At 41.6% G+C, this 17,511-nt stretch overlaps 1 protein-coding gene across 1 annotated transcript in view; it reads left to right on the top strand.

Moving 5' to 3' along the window:
* Positions 1–4,796: 4,796 nt before the first annotated feature.
* The window catches only part of paxip1 (PAX interacting (with transcription-activation domain) protein 1), a 45,488-nt gene continuing 32,773 nt past the window's right edge, over positions 4,797–17,511 (top strand). Inside the window, exons 1-6 of the mRNA XM_088350184.1 lie at positions 4,797–4,991; positions 7,353–7,487; positions 9,063–9,106; positions 10,018–10,081; positions 13,305–13,415; positions 15,678–15,753. Of these exons, the coding sequence (XP_088206310.1) occupies positions 4,911–4,991; positions 7,353–7,487; positions 9,063–9,106; positions 10,018–10,081; positions 13,305–13,415; positions 15,678–15,753 (511 nt within the window). The 5' untranslated portion in view covers positions 4,797–4,910. The remainder of the gene's footprint in view (positions 4,992–7,352; positions 7,488–9,062; positions 9,107–10,017; positions 10,082–13,304; positions 13,416–15,677; positions 15,754–17,511) is intronic.

The raw sequence follows: 17,511 nt of genomic DNA, 5'->3' as shown, positions 1-17,511 counted from the left end.
GTTCGAAGTTGTCAAATAAAACTGTCATGAACCAGAACAGGATCAGGACCAAAACGCGTGACGTTCTCACACAAGCCTTTTATTTTACGGGAAATGCGGAGTCATGCACGTTAAGCAGCAGTCTGGCGTGAAATGATAGGAAGCCAGAGACCGACGAGATCGATACCAACTGCCCGAGTAGATATCGAACAGATGGGGTCGATACCGGACAAGAAGGACAGACAGGATTGATAAAGAAACAGGATATCGAAAATAAACAGGACAAACAAAACGAGAACGAAAACTGGAGGTAATAATAAACAGGATAAAAATAGACGGGAACAAAACTGGAAATCGATATTAAACAGGGCAGCACAGCGGCGCAGTGGTTAGCGTGTGTGCGGCACAGTTCTGAGGTCATGGGTTCAAATCCAGCTACCAACCTTCCTGTGTGGAGTTTGCAAGTTCTCCCCGTGCTTGCGTGGGTTTCCTCTGGGCACTCCGGTTTCCTCCCACATTCCAAAAACATGCATGTCAGGTTAATTGGCCAATCCAAATTGTCCCTAGGTGTGAATGAGCGAGCGAATTGTCTGTCCCTGTGTGCCCTGCGACTGGCTGGCAACCAGTTCAGGGTGTCCCCTGCCCACTGCCAGAAGATGGCTGGGATGGGCTCCGGCACCCCCTGAAGATAAGCAGTACGGATAATGGATGGTTATTAAACAGGACAAAAACAAACGGGAACAATACCGGACTGGAAATACCAACAGGAAAACAGGACCGAGTCAGAACCCACGTCTTGTGGGGCAGAGGTTCGTTGACGGACTGACAAAGTAAGAGAGAGCGCACTGAGCTTAAAAAGACGGAAATCCAATCTGTTAATGAGCCGCAGCTGGCGCGACACAGGCGGGGCCAATTGGCCGCCATGGCAACCGTGACACAAACTGGTTTAGTAAACGACATCAATTCCATACTAAAATAGATAAACATCCAAGTTCCGCGAGACTACGCAAATAAATGAGCTGTAGCATAGCAGTTCAGTTGATGTCTCTACTACAATAAAACAAATAAAATAAAAACAGAATATTATCTGGTCTTCTGAATATCATTAAGCATCAGAAAGCCAGCAGGGACTTTTTTTTTTTATAAGACATGGGCGTGGTTTTTAAGAACAGTCTCAGAAAATAAAAACAGGACAAACGTAATGATTTCTGATGCGAATCACCTGTGCCCGCTCATTTGGCGCCAACCGCCGCAGGTTCTGATTGGCTCCCTGTCCCGACTTAAACCCAGTCCCGTCAGTCCCCTGTTGTCAGTCCGTCTGTGAACCTCAGTGAATACTAGGCAAGCCTTTTTCGACCCTGACTCCCACCTGTCCCGTTTTTGCGCCTGTCTGTCTCCGGCTACGACCTGTTTTTGCTCCTGACCACGTCTGTTCTCCCGGTTTTAAATGCCTTAATTCAATCGAAATGCAAATGTACTCTTGGGATGTTCCTTTGACCAATGAAGCTTGAACACCATCAAGATTACAAAATCCAAGTTCCATACCTCTTCCCGGACCCTACCTCTATAATGTCCCCCCTCCCCTCACCCTTTTAGTTCATAAAAGATTTGCATCACCTTTATTTTTGAAGCACTAGTTTTGTATCTTACTGTGACATTTGAATATATCTATCTAATCAAAATCTATATTTTACAATGAATTTAATACAAAAGCAGCAAACCTGCAGGGACAAAAGAATTTTCAAACGACTACCCTTCTCCCGTCCCGGCTTACGACCTCTTTTTGTTCCCGACTACGTCTACTCTCCCGTTCTGGCTTATGACTCGATTCTGACCCCCGAAGGTTCGGTCTCATGACCTCAGAACCGTGCCGCACATGCGCTAACCACTGCTCCGCCGTGCTGCCCTTTCTGAAAATCTTTATATATACAATGTGATTAATTAATGACCCATATATTTAATTTTAAATCTAATTATTTTAATTTTATTGATTGTTAATGCATCAAACCAGCTCGGTGGCCTTGGGGGTATGGCGCCCGCCCTGAGACTGGGAGGTTGTGTTTCAAACCTCGGCCGAGTCATACTCAAACATTGGTACCCGTTGCCTCCCTGCTTGGCGTTGGAATTGGGGGGTTTGGTCACCTAATGACTCCCAACACCCAGTTGGGTTGAGCGAGGGGGCTGGGAATCCCCTCCTCTAAATCAATCTCCCAAAAAGAGTCAGAAATGACTCTAGCCATCTCCCACTAGGGGGATATGGCTGTGGTATATATACATAAATATAGTTAATGCATCAGGGCAGCACGGCGGCGCAGTGGTTAGCGCTTGTGTGGCACAGTTCATGTCATGGGAACCTGTAGTGGGTTCAAATCCAGCTCCGGACTTCCTGTGTGGAGTTTGTATGTTCTTCCCGTGCTTGCGTGGGTTTCCTCCGGGCACTCCGGTTTCCTCCCACGTTCCAAAAACATGCATTTCAGGTGAATTGGCCCGTCCAAATTGTCCCTAGGTGTGAATGAGCGAATGAGTTGTCTGTCCCTGTGTGCCCTGCGATTGGCTGGCAACCAGTTCAGGGTGTCCCCTGCCCACTGCCCGGAGATGGCTAATGAGATGAGATGAGATAATGCATCATTCATTGCAGCATGGTCATCCTGGAAGAGGGATGACCTCATGTGCAGTCCTTTCTCAAGGTTTCTTCATTTTCCTTGCACTCATGTAGGTTTCAGATCAGGGGATGGTGTCATAATAGTCTGTATTTTGGAATAATCTGTTCAGCCCTTTGAGACACCTTGTGCTAAAGGGCTTTACCAGGGGTCAGGAACCTTTTTGGCCCAAAGAGCCATTAAAGCAAAAAAGAAATTGAGAGAGCCACATCATATATTTTCAGACAAAATTGAAAAAAAACTGCCAAACACACTCTCTAGACCAGGGGTGTCAAACTCATTTGAACTCGGGGGCCACACGATAGAACAAATATTCTGTCGGGGGCCGGACTAGAAGATTAAAGAGAAAGAAAAAGAGATAAAGAAATAAGAGAAAGAGGGAGGGAAACGGAGAGAGGGCGGGACAAAGAAAGAAAAAGAGAGAGAGGGAGAGAGCGTGAGAAACAAAAGATAAAAAGTCGTGAGAGAGGGGGAAAAGAAAGGGAGAGGAAGAAAGAAATCCAATGAGAAATAGAAGGAGTGAAAAGAGAAAAGAAAGTGCGAAGGGTTTGAAGAAAAAAGAGAGAAAAGGAAAAAAGGAAGTTAGAGCAAAAGAGGTTAAAAGACACAAGGGAGAGAAAGAGACAAAGCGCAACAACGGAAGAGAAAAAGAGAGACATAGAGAGTAAAAGAGACAGAGACAGAGAGTGGGAGAAAAGGGGTGAGAGAGAGAGAGAGAGAGAGAGAGAGAGAGAGAGAGAGAGAGAGAGAAATAAACACAAGTACAGTGTCTTTGTTCGAGGCACCTAGCTTTGGCAAAATCAAGTGGACATATTTCAACCTGCAGCTTGTTTTTCTCTTGCGCTTCTCTGAGTGTTGTCTCACGGGCCGGATTCAATCCCTTAGCGGGCCTGATCTGGCCCGCGGGCCGCCTGTTTGACGCCTGTGCTTTAGACAAAGCTAATTCTTCAGCACATTTTATTTGACTGTGTGTCATTTGATGATTTAATCAAATATATGACATGATAATAATGCCAAATCCTGTGTCCCAAATCAATGTCAATATGCCATTTACAATTTGTTTTCCATCTTCAGTTAAGAAGAATTTTTTTCCATTAAATGTGTCCTTATTAACGGTTTCAAAACAATGTGCATGCAAAGTTCTTTTGTAAAAATGTCACAAATGACTGCAAAGGATAAGCATGTCGTCATATTCACTTTGGGTGGAGACTGCACTGAGCGAGAGAGAGAGAGAAGGAAGTGCCTTGCGCTGTGTGCAGGGATCCGCCCACCTGTACTGCTCACCCAATCAAAGTCGATTGCCAGCGTTTTTATTTATCAGTTTCAATGGTTTCTTATCGAACTTCTGCATTAAGTTGCTTCGGCTTTATATGGACCAAAATCGAGATGCAGTGGCTCAGGAGGTAGAGCGCTCGTCTTGGGATCAAGGGATCCCAGTTCGAATCCCAGCTCGTCCGTGTTACATGTCGAAGTGTCCTTGGGTAAGACACTGAACCCCCAATACCCCCAATATGCAGGTTAGCACCTTACACGACTGCAAGGCCGCTATTGGGAAATGTGAAGCACACTGTAAAGCGTTTTGGCAAGTCTTGACTTGAAAAGCGCTATATAAATGCAGATCATTTCATTTCATTTTGACTTTAAAACCTCAAAGAGAGATGTGCAATAGTTACATTTTATTTCGGAGCCACATGTACTCACGAAAAGAGCCATATATGGCTCCCGAGCCATAGGTTCCCTACCCCTGGGCTACACAAATAAACATGACATCACATCACATTAAAGAGTCGTTTGGGAATCGAAAGAGCCGGCTCGTTTTAGTTAACCAAGCCGGAAAAGCCGGTTCTCTAAATAGAGCCGAAATATCCATCACTCCTCCTCTCACCTCCTCAGAGCGGAAAGGGTTACAGCAAAATAAGACCGTACACTGGCCAGACTTCTAGAGGGGTGTCACGTTTTCATAATAAAACACTATTACCCCGCAGAGCCAACAAATATCTTTTTTTTATAATCGATTTGGTTAAAATGTATGTATAAAACCCCAATGATTTACTTTAATGTGAGATAAATTGTAAACCTGACGTGATATTTAGAGTTGAGCTTTTTCCACCCCCCTCTTAGTTTGAGAATGATATAGTCCGTGGCGCGCTCAGCGATTTGGCGCTAGAGGAATAGCTCCGCCGGACTGTAAGCCGCAGTAACGTTATTTTATATCCGTATATCGCTTTGTGCCAGTCTAAATGTTTTATCATTTAACCTGAATGGACAGTCATGTCGGAAGAGGAAAGTAAGGTTGTAGACGAACTTTTTAAAGACGTGAAATTTTACGTGGTCGGGGACATTGACCCAAAGGTGAGATTGTCTGGATGCGTACACGATAGCATGCTAACTCGTTAGCTCCGTTGAAACTCAATGGCTTTTCTCGAACGAGCTAACTAGCATGCTAACAAGCTGTCAAGCTAAACTTAAAATCGCGCGCTCGCAGGATTAGGAGTGATCGTTTGCTGTAATGGCGACACTGCGAATTCTTCTATCCTAATATAAAGGAATCGATAGTGTATTCGTTAAGAACGAATAGCGTTTGGAAGTAAGATTCTAGCATTGTTTTAATAAATGTCAAGTGTAGTGACTTGAGTTTTTGCAGTTGTGCACATTGATGGGAATACATATTTCTCGCCTGTTTTTATGTACTATTTTGCAGCGTAAGCAGGTTTCTGTTGCACGTTAATAATGTCGAATATTCGTCAAGTTGCACAGTGTTTATTTGCATCCACCTGTGACTATCAACAATATTCTCAATCGAGAATTCACAGTGTTGCACTGACTAACAAACAGTAAACATTAGACAAATGCTCCCGTTAGTAAAGATTGCAAATTGGCGATAATAAACCTTACAAAGACAACGTGACACGTATTTGCTCACTGCAAGTCACACTAATTCCCCCCTATGTTCCGTTCTGGAGCCTTCGCTCTAAAAATGCTGGTTTACTAGTGATCCCAAGAGCCAAGAAGAAATCCACAAGTTGGAGATGGTTTTCCATTCGGGCCCCAGTTCTGTGGAATGCTCTTCCCCCTGAGATTCGATCTGCAAACTCAGTGGAAATGTTTAAATCTAAGCTTAAGTCACCTTTCGATTTAATAGCATGTGAATAACCTATATTTTATGTTGACAATATCTGCAGATTATTTGCCCTCATGTAGGTTTTAGATCATGTGATGGTGTCGTAATAGTCTGTGGTTTGCAATAATCTGTGGTCTGTGCAGCCCTTTGAGACTCTTTATGATTAAGGGCGTCACAAATAAACATTACTTGATTTGACTTAAACAAGTGCATATTATTGACCAAACAAAACAGTTCATTCACTACCTTTCTTAGTTCTTTCTCTACTTGCAATACATTTAGTATTCCTTGTTATGCATGGCAGTAGAGGATTTTGCAGACTTAATCTATTCTGCAGATGATTTTACGCTGTAACAAAAACGGACACAATTTAGTTTAATTTGCAACAAAGATTGTTACAGTTTCAGTTCCCATTTTCTTCCTATACGCCGTATGTAATTTCCTCACATAACTGAAATGACAATATTAGCAATCTACGATGGTATTGTTGTTTGCTTCCAGTGATTGAGACGTTCCGGATTAGAGCTGACCAGTAACAAAATGGTAATATGCTTCAAGAGTTAATCACAAAGAGTCTCAAAGGGCTGCATAGTATTGCAAACCACAGACTATCGAAGCTCGTTGAGGGTTTATAGAAGGGGTCAGGAACCTTTTTGACCCAAAGAGCCATTACAGCAAAATATATTTTATTTTTGAAAGAGCCATACCATATGATTTAAGACAAAATTCAGAAAAAACGCCAAACCTGATTTCCAGAGCAAGCTAATTTTTCAGCGTATTTATTTTATTGTGTGACGTTGGATGATTTGATAAAATTTGTGAAATAATAGAAATGCCAGACCCTGTGTTCCATTAAATAAAGTATACGACTTTAAACTTGTCTCCCTATTAAGATCATTTCGATCTCCATCTTGTTTGTAAACAAGGGTTTTAAACCAAGGTGCAAGCAGAGTGCTTTTGTAAAAATGTCACAAAAAACTGCAAAAATAAAGCTTATGCATGTATTTCCCTTCAGCGGAGTGGGTGCGTGTGTGACAGAGGGAGCAAGCTGTGTGTGCTTAGCTCCGCCCACCCCATACCGCGAACCAAATCACATAGTTCTGTGTGCTTGGCTTGCGCTTATGGGTAATTATACTTTGTTCTGTGGGTTTCTATCATAAAGTAACATAACATTGAAGATACATCGGTTAATGAGCTTTCATATTAAGGATTCTTTAGCGATATACAGTCTAAATGGGGTCTGTTGGTGTGACAACTTGACTGTGGTAAGACTGTGCCCTTTTTCATGGTGGATCAAACAACTTCAATTCTTGGCGTTGCTCCGGCCATGCATCCCATTTCAGTTGCATTTTCTTTCATTTTTGCCTGAAATCCAATATTGTGGCAGTTTAAAAGGTCATGTGACTTTTGCAATCCTCTATTGCCACAATATAAATTCAAAGGACTTATAGATGGCACACAGATCTCATATCGGCATGACTCCAATGCGATAATTGTGAATAACATTGTTACCGATCATCACATTGATTGGGATAATTGTGTTTTTGACCGTTTTTCAGAATGTTCATTGGTTTCTATTGTCAATGTTATAGGTGGTGCAGCTGTTGAAAGACGGGAAAGGCAAAGAAGTCTCCTACAATGCTCTGGCCACTCATATTATTGCTGAGGATGGTGACAATCCAGAAGTGGGGGAATCTCGGGAGGTTTTTGATCTTCCTGTTGTCAAGGTAAAACATTGTTAAATGTCCATATAGGTAGATGCAATACATATACCGTATTTTCCGCACTATAGGGCGCACCGGGTTATAGGGCGCACCCCCAAAAAATAGTTTTTGGTCCTATATCTTCCATAGATAAGGCGCACCGGAATATAAGGCGCTACAATGGGAACTTTGACAAAACAGTCAGATGATTCAGTCAAATTGATTACCCCCTTAACATTCCCAAAGCTTGCAAAGAAGCAAATACGTGTCGTAGACACGTGCGGATGCGGTGTCCGTACGATGTCACTCAAATGCATCGTTCCATCATTCGGAAGGTTAAAGTCTTGGGATTCAAGAAATGCCAGCCATTCCTTAGTTTCTATTTTCTTTTTCGCTCGCAACTTTACTGTGCATATGACAATAAACACTTGGAATTGAGTTTAATTGACTCAACTCATCACAGCAACATCAAGATCGTTTTAAAACAAGATACCGGGAAAATATAAAGCCGCATAACTCACCTAAGTTCTCACGTTCAATAATGATACGCAATCATGGTCTTCTTACAACCGTGAGTGTAGTAAATCCAGGAGAGTAGAATATTTACAAATACAGACTAATGAAACATGTTTCTTTATGGCGTACTTTAGCAAGCTTGCTAAGCTTGCTACGTCATTGCTAAACTCGGCCAATTGCAGGGTTTGTTTTGGCCCTCTAGCCAATCCGAGGCTCCGAATAACTTCAGCCAATAGCGATCGATTTAACGGATGATTGACACATTGGTTACCCAATGAAACGCCGGTATATAAATCCCAGCATACACCGCGGATTTGCTACGCCATTGCTAAACTCGGCCGATTGCAGGGTTTGTTTTGGCCATCTAGCCAATCCGAGGCTCCGAATAACTTCAGCCAATAGTTATCGATTCAAATGATGATTGACACATTGGTTAGCCAATGAAACGCCGGTATATAAATCCCAGCATACACCGCGGATCTGCTACGCCATTGCTAAACTCGGCCGATTGCAGGGTTTGTTTTGGCCATCTAGCCAATCCGAGGCTCAGAATAACTTCAGCCAATAGTGATCGATTCAAATGATGATTGACACATTGGTTAGCCAATGAAACGCCGGTATATAAATCCCAGCATACACCGCGGATTTGCTACGCCATTGCTAAACTCGGCCGATTGCAGGGTTTGTTTTGGCCATCTAGCCAATCCGAGGCTCCGAATAACTTCAGCCAATAGTGATCGATTCAAATGATGATTGACACATTGGTTAGCCAATTAAACGCCGGTATATAAATCCCAGCATACACCGCGGACTACTCCACGTTCGGGGTAAAATCGAGTCGGCGGCTGTTGAGTAAGTTGCGAGACCTTACAAATTTAATATTGAGCCATATATAAGGCGCACTGTGTTATAAGGCGCATGGTCAGCTTTTGAAAAAAATTAAGACTTTTAGGTGCGCCTTATAGTGCGGAAAATACGGTACTCCTCTTTGGTGATTCAATAGATACTGCCTGCTCTTCAGATATATTTTCAACACAGTAAAGATAATGGCGCTTTAACCAATTCATGGTTTTCCTTTTCCAGCCATCATGGGTGATCCTCTCAGTTCGATGTGGAGACCTTTTACCGTATCCTTTCAAGATGTACAATTTAAGCATACAGTGGAACCTCGGTTTTCGAACGCCTCTCAGTTCGAACAAATCGGAGTCCGACCAAAAATTTCGAGAAATTCTTGCTTCGCTGTTAGGTCGAAAAATCGGAGTTGGAACGCCGGTAAGGCGTGAGTGCGTACGCTAGGGTGCCATGCTGAGCGGCGTACGGGTGTTTTAGCCCCTTATTATGCTTCCGAAGAAAGTCAGTGCAAGCAGCAAAGTTGCTACAGGTGAAAAAAAGAAAAGTAGCTCGTACAACTATTGCATTTAAGAAAGAAATAATAGCAAAATATGAAGGAGGTGTGCGAGTGTCTGATCTTGCTAGGGAATACAGCATGGCTAAATCTACGATCAGTACGATACTAAAGAATAAAGAGGCTGTGAAATCTAGTGATGTGGCTAAGGGAGTGAGTGCTTTAAGCAAGCAACGGCCACAAGTTTTGGAAGAGGTTGAAAAACTTTTGATGATTTTCATAAATGAAAAACAGTTAGCGGGAGATAATGCTAGTGAAAAGATGATTTGTGCACCGTCCACCTGCGCCTTCTGCTGACCACCACAAAGGTAAGAAATCCTATTCATAATTCTTTTCTTTATCCTTTTTTTTACTTTTACATGTTCATGTTAGCGTAATCTTTCCTACGGAAGATTATGATAACGCGATTGTGCGATTAGCCTGGGTTAGCTTTATGTTTACGTTAAACATTCAGGGTGTTGGAACGGATTAAAACGGTTTACATTATTTTTAATGGGAAAAATGATTTTGGTGATGGAACAAATCTGTTTTCGAACAGGGTTCTGGAACGGATTATGGTCGAGAACCGAGGTTCCACCGTATTATGAATTCTTGCAATGCTTGAAGTTTGTTCTTAACCAGTGACCCCCACAGAGTCACAGGATTCTCTCCAGAATCAGGGCAGATATTCTTTGGAGTGACGGCCTGTCTTCCTCGTGTAAGTGAATCCTTAGAATACTTTTTCTGGAATAAAACACAACCTGTGGGGTCAGTTTCTGGATAAATCATTGGAGCAAGAGTGCTGTGTGTTCGTGTAATGTTATACACCAGGGGTTGGGAACCTTTTTGACATAAAGAGCCAAAAATCAAAAACTATTTTAACAATTTTTTTGAGAGCCACACCACATATTTTAAGAAAAAACTGCCAAACCCTCTCTCCATACAAAAGTTAATTCTTTAGCACATTTTATTTTACTCTGTGTCATTTAATGATTTAATCAAATTTATAAAATAATAATTATGCCAGAGCCTGTGTCTCATATCAATGTGTCTACAATTTCAATTTGTCTCCCCCCTCAGTTACCGTAAATTCCGGACTATAGAGCGCACCTGATTACAAGCCGCACCCACCACATTTCGGGAGGAAAACTGATTTTGTACATACACAAGCCGCACCTGTATATTAGCAGCATGCGCCCACATTGAAAAAAATGCAACACAAACACAAAATTAACCCATATCCGACACAGTCCAAAAATCACATCCGGCAAAATGAATGGAAAATGATACCGGTACTTAAGGTTTGATGCAGACCTGCAGAGTCCGGGTGCCGGTAAAAGTAACCCAAGGAAAAAAGTGTATATTTCCAAAGGTAAGGGTGGGAAAAATATATATTGTCGGCCGCGTCCACAAACACGTCTCACCTTTACTCCACTTCCCGTCAGCCCGCGTTTGCCGCCCCTTCTTTCTCATTTGCTCCTGCAAAACATATCAGAATAAGTTTCTAAAATAAATACATTACAAAAATATACAGTTGCAAATACATATTATACGTGGTTACACATATTTACAAAGAAAGACGAGTTTTCAAAGCTTTAATAATAATATTATAACTTTCATCCCAAACCGTGCCTGTGAAGGGTAGCAAAACGCTACTAGCAACATGCTCGCGACACAGTTAATGGGTCTGTTACGAAAAACATACCGTGCATATAAAAACCTCGGTAAACCGTCCTCATCTTCCTCCTTATAACTGACATCATCAAAGTCGTCTTCCTTCAGTATGGGAAAGAGACTTTGTCATATAGACGTCGTCCCACGCTCCCTTATTCTAAAACACGCTCGCAAAGTAAAGTTTACGTGCAGTAGCTCTGTTTCCTTCTTTATCGGACTGCTCGATTGCGTTTAGCTTGAAAGTTGCGTCATGTGCCTTTCTTTTTGCAATTTGCATGATGAGGATATGTCTACGCTAATTTAATTTGTGCACAAGCTAAGAAGTCCCAGTCTTCCTCGGCGCATATAATTCTACCGGTCTAAATCTTACCTTTTGTACTCGAGCGCCGCTGGCGGCTGTTAGAAAAATGACATGAATTGGCCGCATCACTGAATAAGCCGCAGGGTTGAAAGTTTGGGGAAAAAGTAGAGGCTTATAGTCCGGAATTTACAGTACTTAGGAGTGTAGAGCTAATTTTTACCATCTTTTTTTTGTCCTAAGTAATGGTTTCCAAATGAGGGGGTTTTAACAAACTTTATTGACACAAACACACTACATTACACTCCAACAACGTGGCCCAACTTAGAGATTACAAACATTGCTTATTCAAACATCATTACTAATGTTTCAATAAAAGAAAGAATTGTGGCAGGATAACAAGGTTACTATGACAAATGAACAAGTCAGAGGGGGTAGACAAAATCACAGGCAGAGAAAAACGTGATCCGGAAATGGGACCCGCTGGAAAATAAAAACAACCAATGTGTAGAAGAACTGATTTTTCGTGGCTTGAACAACTCTCACTGACGGGGTTTTAACAAACTTTGACACAAACACTCTACATCACACTCTAACAACGTGGCCCAATTTAGGGATTACAAACATCATTACTAATGTTTCAGTAAGTGCAAGCAAAGTTGTTTCTTAAAAATGTCAAAAAATACCGCAAAAGATAAGGATATCGTCGTATTTTTCTTCAGCGCAGACTGCACTGAGCGAGAGTGAGAAGGGAGTGCCTTGCGCTGTGATATCAAATTGCTCTGAGTGGTTTGTTGGCATTTTGGGTGTTTTTGGAGTGTTTTCTTTGGCTTTTCATTACGAAGTACTTCAACAGTAAACACATATGGTTTAATGCGCTTCCGTTGAAAGGATTTCTTAGTGACCTACTGCCAAAACGGGGTATGCTGGTGTGACACCCTGACTGTAAACTAGTTAAAAATGTGCCATATATCAGTGTCTGAAACTCATGACAAAAAAGTTGCCGGACACCAGCCATAAAGTTGCCTGCCCCATTTTCCACAACTCGAAACACAATAAGACAACTAATCGCAAAGAAAAAAAAAGCATTGTTGCACAGTATTAAGGATTGATCATCAGAATATATAACAGAACAACACTTTAGAATTAAGTTTACTGTAAATCTACTTATAACTTTCATTGCATGTTTATGACATCGCTGTTTCCCATCTGCCATCAGTATCTACCTGTATTTACTCATCTTCATTCATGTAATATTTGCGTTGCGTCGTCTGCTACAAGCCACATGAACTCCTGTTCCACGTTGCTTTTAATGTACGTTTACGTTTTGTAGCGTCATCAATTTTGTTAGCTCCTTTTGAATCTTTCTTCTGGAGCTGAGGAATTGGCTTGATTCCTAACCACTTATCCATTTTTCTTGTGTTCTCTGTGCGTCTACTTTTGGAAAATGATGCACGACCTTATAACGCTCGGGACAGTCCGAAAGTACGAAGTTACTCGATGCAGGCTTCTGATTGGCTGCCGAGTATGCAGATTGCCAAACGAACCGATATTCCTAAATTTCCAAACCGAACGAAGATTTCGAAATCGGAATAAAGCAAACGTTTGATTTGGAAAGAAAAAAAAAAGTTGTCGTCCACCTGGGCGGAGACATTTTGTAAGTTGTACGCCAGACGTTAAAGATGCACGCCCGGGGCGTCCGGGCAGACGTTATTTCAGACACTGCATATATATACTGGACTGAACCTAGTGTTTCTTCAGTGTTGCTTCGGCTTACAAGCAACATAATTGGGATCTCAGCATCAGACTTTGAAAAGAACCATATAACTCGCGAGCCATATGTCCCCAACCCCTGTTATAAATGATTGCTAACCTATGGTCCTTTATATTGGAAGATACAATGTACTTCTTTGTTTAAAGAATGAAATTGCCTTTTTGTAATTCCGCTTGACTGCTTGTTTGTTCACAGCTTCCAGATGACCTTAATGCATTGTGGGCCTATATAACCTTTTATGGCGGAGAATGTCAACTTAACCTTAATAAAAAAGTCACTCATTTGGTGGTGAATGAACCAAAAGGGGTAAGTGAGAGCTCTTAGTATGCGCTTGTTTTAATATTGTTTTGTAAATTCAATGCAGTTTTCAATTAAGTTCCATGTTGATTGCATGACTGCCTCATAATGAAATATTCTGGTTTTGAGAACCCAGAGTTTACCTTTTCGTGTGGAATTTATTGTTTTGCTTGCTTGATTTTTCTGTGAAAACGGCGGTTTTTATTGTCCACATGTCTTTTAGTCATAGTTGAGCACACCATTTTTGGCGTATTCACGCTCTCTCAGCCAATCAGTGCACCGTTGTCATAGAGATGACAGACCATAATACAATGTCACCCTGCCAACAGCCAATCAGCGCTGTTCCCCGAAGCACAACTCAGTACGCAGAGTGCAGAGCGCATGCAGTAAATGCAACAAACGTGGGAAAATGGGAGATGTTTGACTAAAAATGAAAGAGAATTTGACGATACTACAGTAGCGCATGGCCATAGATCGGCGTTGGACAAATATGTTTTAAAAAAAGTGTTTTTTGTATTCAAAAAGTGCCATTCGGCCTGGGTCCGCAGAGAGGTGCGCCGCAGTCCTGTCGTGGACCGCGGTCCGCTAATTGAGGACCAGGTATAGCCTATGACATGCCACCATCTTGAACAAAAGCTGATATTATACAAACTTTTGCTACATTACTGGAATGGAATCAAGGGAAGCTCAGTTATTCATTCGGCAGCCTTTTTAATAACTTGATTATGCTCATCATCGCTCCTTTCTTTGTTCTTTTTCACTCGCTCTTGCAAGCTTGAGCTACCCAGCGAGATTCGGGCTCAGAAATTTTTTTGGGGATCATTAGCTAACAGCCCAAAATATTCACTAAGCTAGCTAGCTAGCTAGGTCATATCCCTCAAGAGAGGTAACCGACAGCAAGACAAACACATACAATAACAAAGAAAATAAAAAAGGGAAAAGAATAGCAAAAATTAAGCACCTCGGCACCCAAGTTGGTCATGCTTTCGTCCCTCCAGATGAAACTGTACACAAGAAAGCGGCCATGTCACTCGGGTCAGACACAACACACTCTTCTGTCCAATAGCAGGGCCTGACAGCTTTCACTGGTTTACCCCTGCCGCATCATATAGGTGCCCTGCCCATCCCTTAGAACAGGTCCAAACATCCCACTATCGTTTTACAACACCTCTCCACTCATTCCTATCACCAACAAGAGCTCTAGCTTCCACTACATTTAGACCTCTTTCCTTCAGCGCACTCATAACACCATCCATCCACGTCAATCGCGGCCTTCCTCTTTGTCTCCTTCCATTGACTTCAGCTCTGTAGATCCTCTTCAACATTCGCTCCTCATCCATCCTCTCCATGTGTCCAAACCAACCGAGTACTCTCTTATCCACACGCTTGCTCAGTTCCACTACTACTCCAGGTTTGTCTCTCACAATTTCATTCCTCAATCTCTCCAACCTTGTCACTCCTAACATAATCCTCAAACACTACATCTCAGAAACATTTCATTTCCTTCTCAAATCTGCGTTCAGGCTCCAAGTCTCTGCACCATACAACACAGTCGGCACAATCACGAATAGAATGAACCATGTTTCATGCTGCATCACCTGACCTAAAAAAAATCAACTCGTGTAGCTAATTAAATATAAGACATAATGAGTGTTGTGTAGGCAGTGGAGTAGGTCATGTCCTTTATTCAGAAATTGTTTTCCATGCAGCTCAAGAAGCGCATCACTGGGTGCTCTTTTCACGACAACACTGTATGTAACATCCCACAAGCCGACATTTCTTGTGTAAATACCATATAAATTATAACTATAGCCTTATCCCCCTTGTTTTATAACCTTATCCTCTCTGTTCCTTTATCTTCTTGGCTCATACCTCACTGTGAATGTGTAAAACTGGAGTGTCATGCCCAATTTCGTTGTCACAATATGTTAACCCATTTTGTAACAATGACAATAAAGGTATATTCTATTCTATTCTATTCTTTTCACTGTGACATCCCTCTACATGCCTGCATTTGTTTGATGTTGTGTGCAATACATAATTTGTATACACAATTGTAATTTGAATTTCTCCTGGATGGATTATATTCAATAGCATGTTGTCGACTTAATCAGATGTAGATAAAGTAAACGCTCAAGATTAGTTTTTTCCATTAGTAATAGACAATTACTAGGTAAAACCGAAAACTGATTTTGTTTAAATTTCCCATTTTTTTTATCCTGCACGCCTAATTCAGCTGTGTTTTTTTTTTCTTTTTCATTTTCACTCCAGGCCAAGTTTGAGTTTGCCCTTAAGCACCCTGGTATTAAGATTGTCACTCCAGACTGGATAACAGATTCTGTGAAAGGTAAAGTCCAGATCCTTCCATCGTATTTTCTTTTTTATGCTTTGATGATTAAATATGGATTTGTAAGCCGTAATCCCTCGCTAGAACGCACTTTAAGTCAAGTCATGTATTTTTGTATGGACCTTAATCACAGAGTCTTAAAGAGCTGCACAGACCACAGATTATTGCAAACCACAGACTATTATGACACCATGACCTGATCTAAAACCTACATGAGGGCCAGGAAAAACTCAAAAACCTCAACATGAGGAAAATAAAGAAACCTTGAGAAGGGACCTCACATGTGGTAATCCCCCTTCCAGGATGACCAGGCCGCAACGGATATTGCAATAACAGATAATACACAGATATTATCAACATAAAATATAGGTTATTCATACGCCATGGAATAGAAGTGTCTTTTAAACTTAGATTTAAACAGTTCCAGTGAGGTTGCAGATCGAATCTCATGGGGAAGAGCATTCTACAGAACTGGGGCCTGAATGGAGAACGCTCTCGGAACTGCGGATCTCTTCTTGGCTCTAGTAGACCAGCATTTTCCGAGCAAAGGCTCCGAACCGGAACATAGGGCGAAATTAAATCTGAACTTTTCACTGTTTTGCTACTTTACAGATTTGCATCCTCTTTTGCAGTGTCATGTGCTTAACAGTCTCCCCGTTTATGATTGTTTGATGGTACAGTAGTTATTTGTTAAAAAAACCAAAAACGATTTTAGAGTATACTTCAGTTTTATTTGGTTTACCCCTGTCGCATCATACAGGTGCCCTGCCCATCCCTTAGAACTGGTCCAAACATCCCACTATCGTTTTACAACACCTCTCCACTTAAAAATGCTTGAGCCTGTAAAAAGGTGTTCTTTAGTTTCAGTTTCTAATATATTATCTCATTGATAATTGTAAAAAAATTAAAGTTTCTACTTCATGGATTTTGCCTATCACAGGTTCTATTTAGAACGTAATCCTGTGATAAATGAGTGATTCATGTACAGACGCTCCCCTACTTACGAACGTTTGACTTACGAAAAACGGTAGATACGAGCATTTTTTTCGGGATGTCGAAAAATATCCGGACATTGCTGTAAGTTAGATTTTGTATTGATCACCTTTTTCATAATACAGGACAGTACTGGAGCGCTTCTTTCCACCGCTGTGGCGCTGTGACAGGTCACCCATTATCCACGCGGAAGAAAAAAAATCCGCTTCCTTTTCCTAGTTCGTGTGTAAACATTCAATACTGTCTATCTATACCTGGGGTGGCGAACACGTTTGACACAAAGCCGAAATTTTGAACTGTGAGAGTCAAAGAGCCACACCACGCACTGACCTGCCATGACGGACACACACAATTAAAAACATTATTTCCCATAACATAACACATAACACTATTTTCGTTCCGCTTTGCATTTTGCCATTTTGACCATGAGGGTAACAGTCTGCACGCTCATGAAATGTTTACTTAATTCCCCGGCATTAGACGTAACCTACGCAGATGATTGGCAGTCAGTTATGTGTCCGGAGCAGCATAAAAACAGCAAATCTACCAAATTAATTTCAAAATGTTATTTGTTATTAACTGTGATGGAGTCAAGTGTGATTTAAGAGGGGAACAAAAACTAAACATGAAACGAAAGAGCCACCCCTGGTCTAAACTATGTCTATACTACCTCCAGCGCGCTGAGAACTTTGACATTTTTATTGTTTAATATCTCGTGAATCCATTCAATATGGTTGGTGTAAAGTGTAATGCAGGGGCAAGCCG

The sequence above is a fragment of the Urocampus carinirostris genome, chromosome 1 (assembly GCF_059441175.1).
Source record: "Urocampus carinirostris isolate Australia breed hairy pipefish chromosome 1, RoL_Ucar_1.0, whole genome shotgun sequence".
In the NCBI taxonomy this organism is placed as follows: Eukaryota; Metazoa; Chordata; class Actinopteri; order Syngnathiformes; family Syngnathidae; genus Urocampus; species Urocampus carinirostris.
Note: the sequence above shows the minus strand (reverse complement) of the source record. Positions and strands in the feature narration are given on the sequence as shown.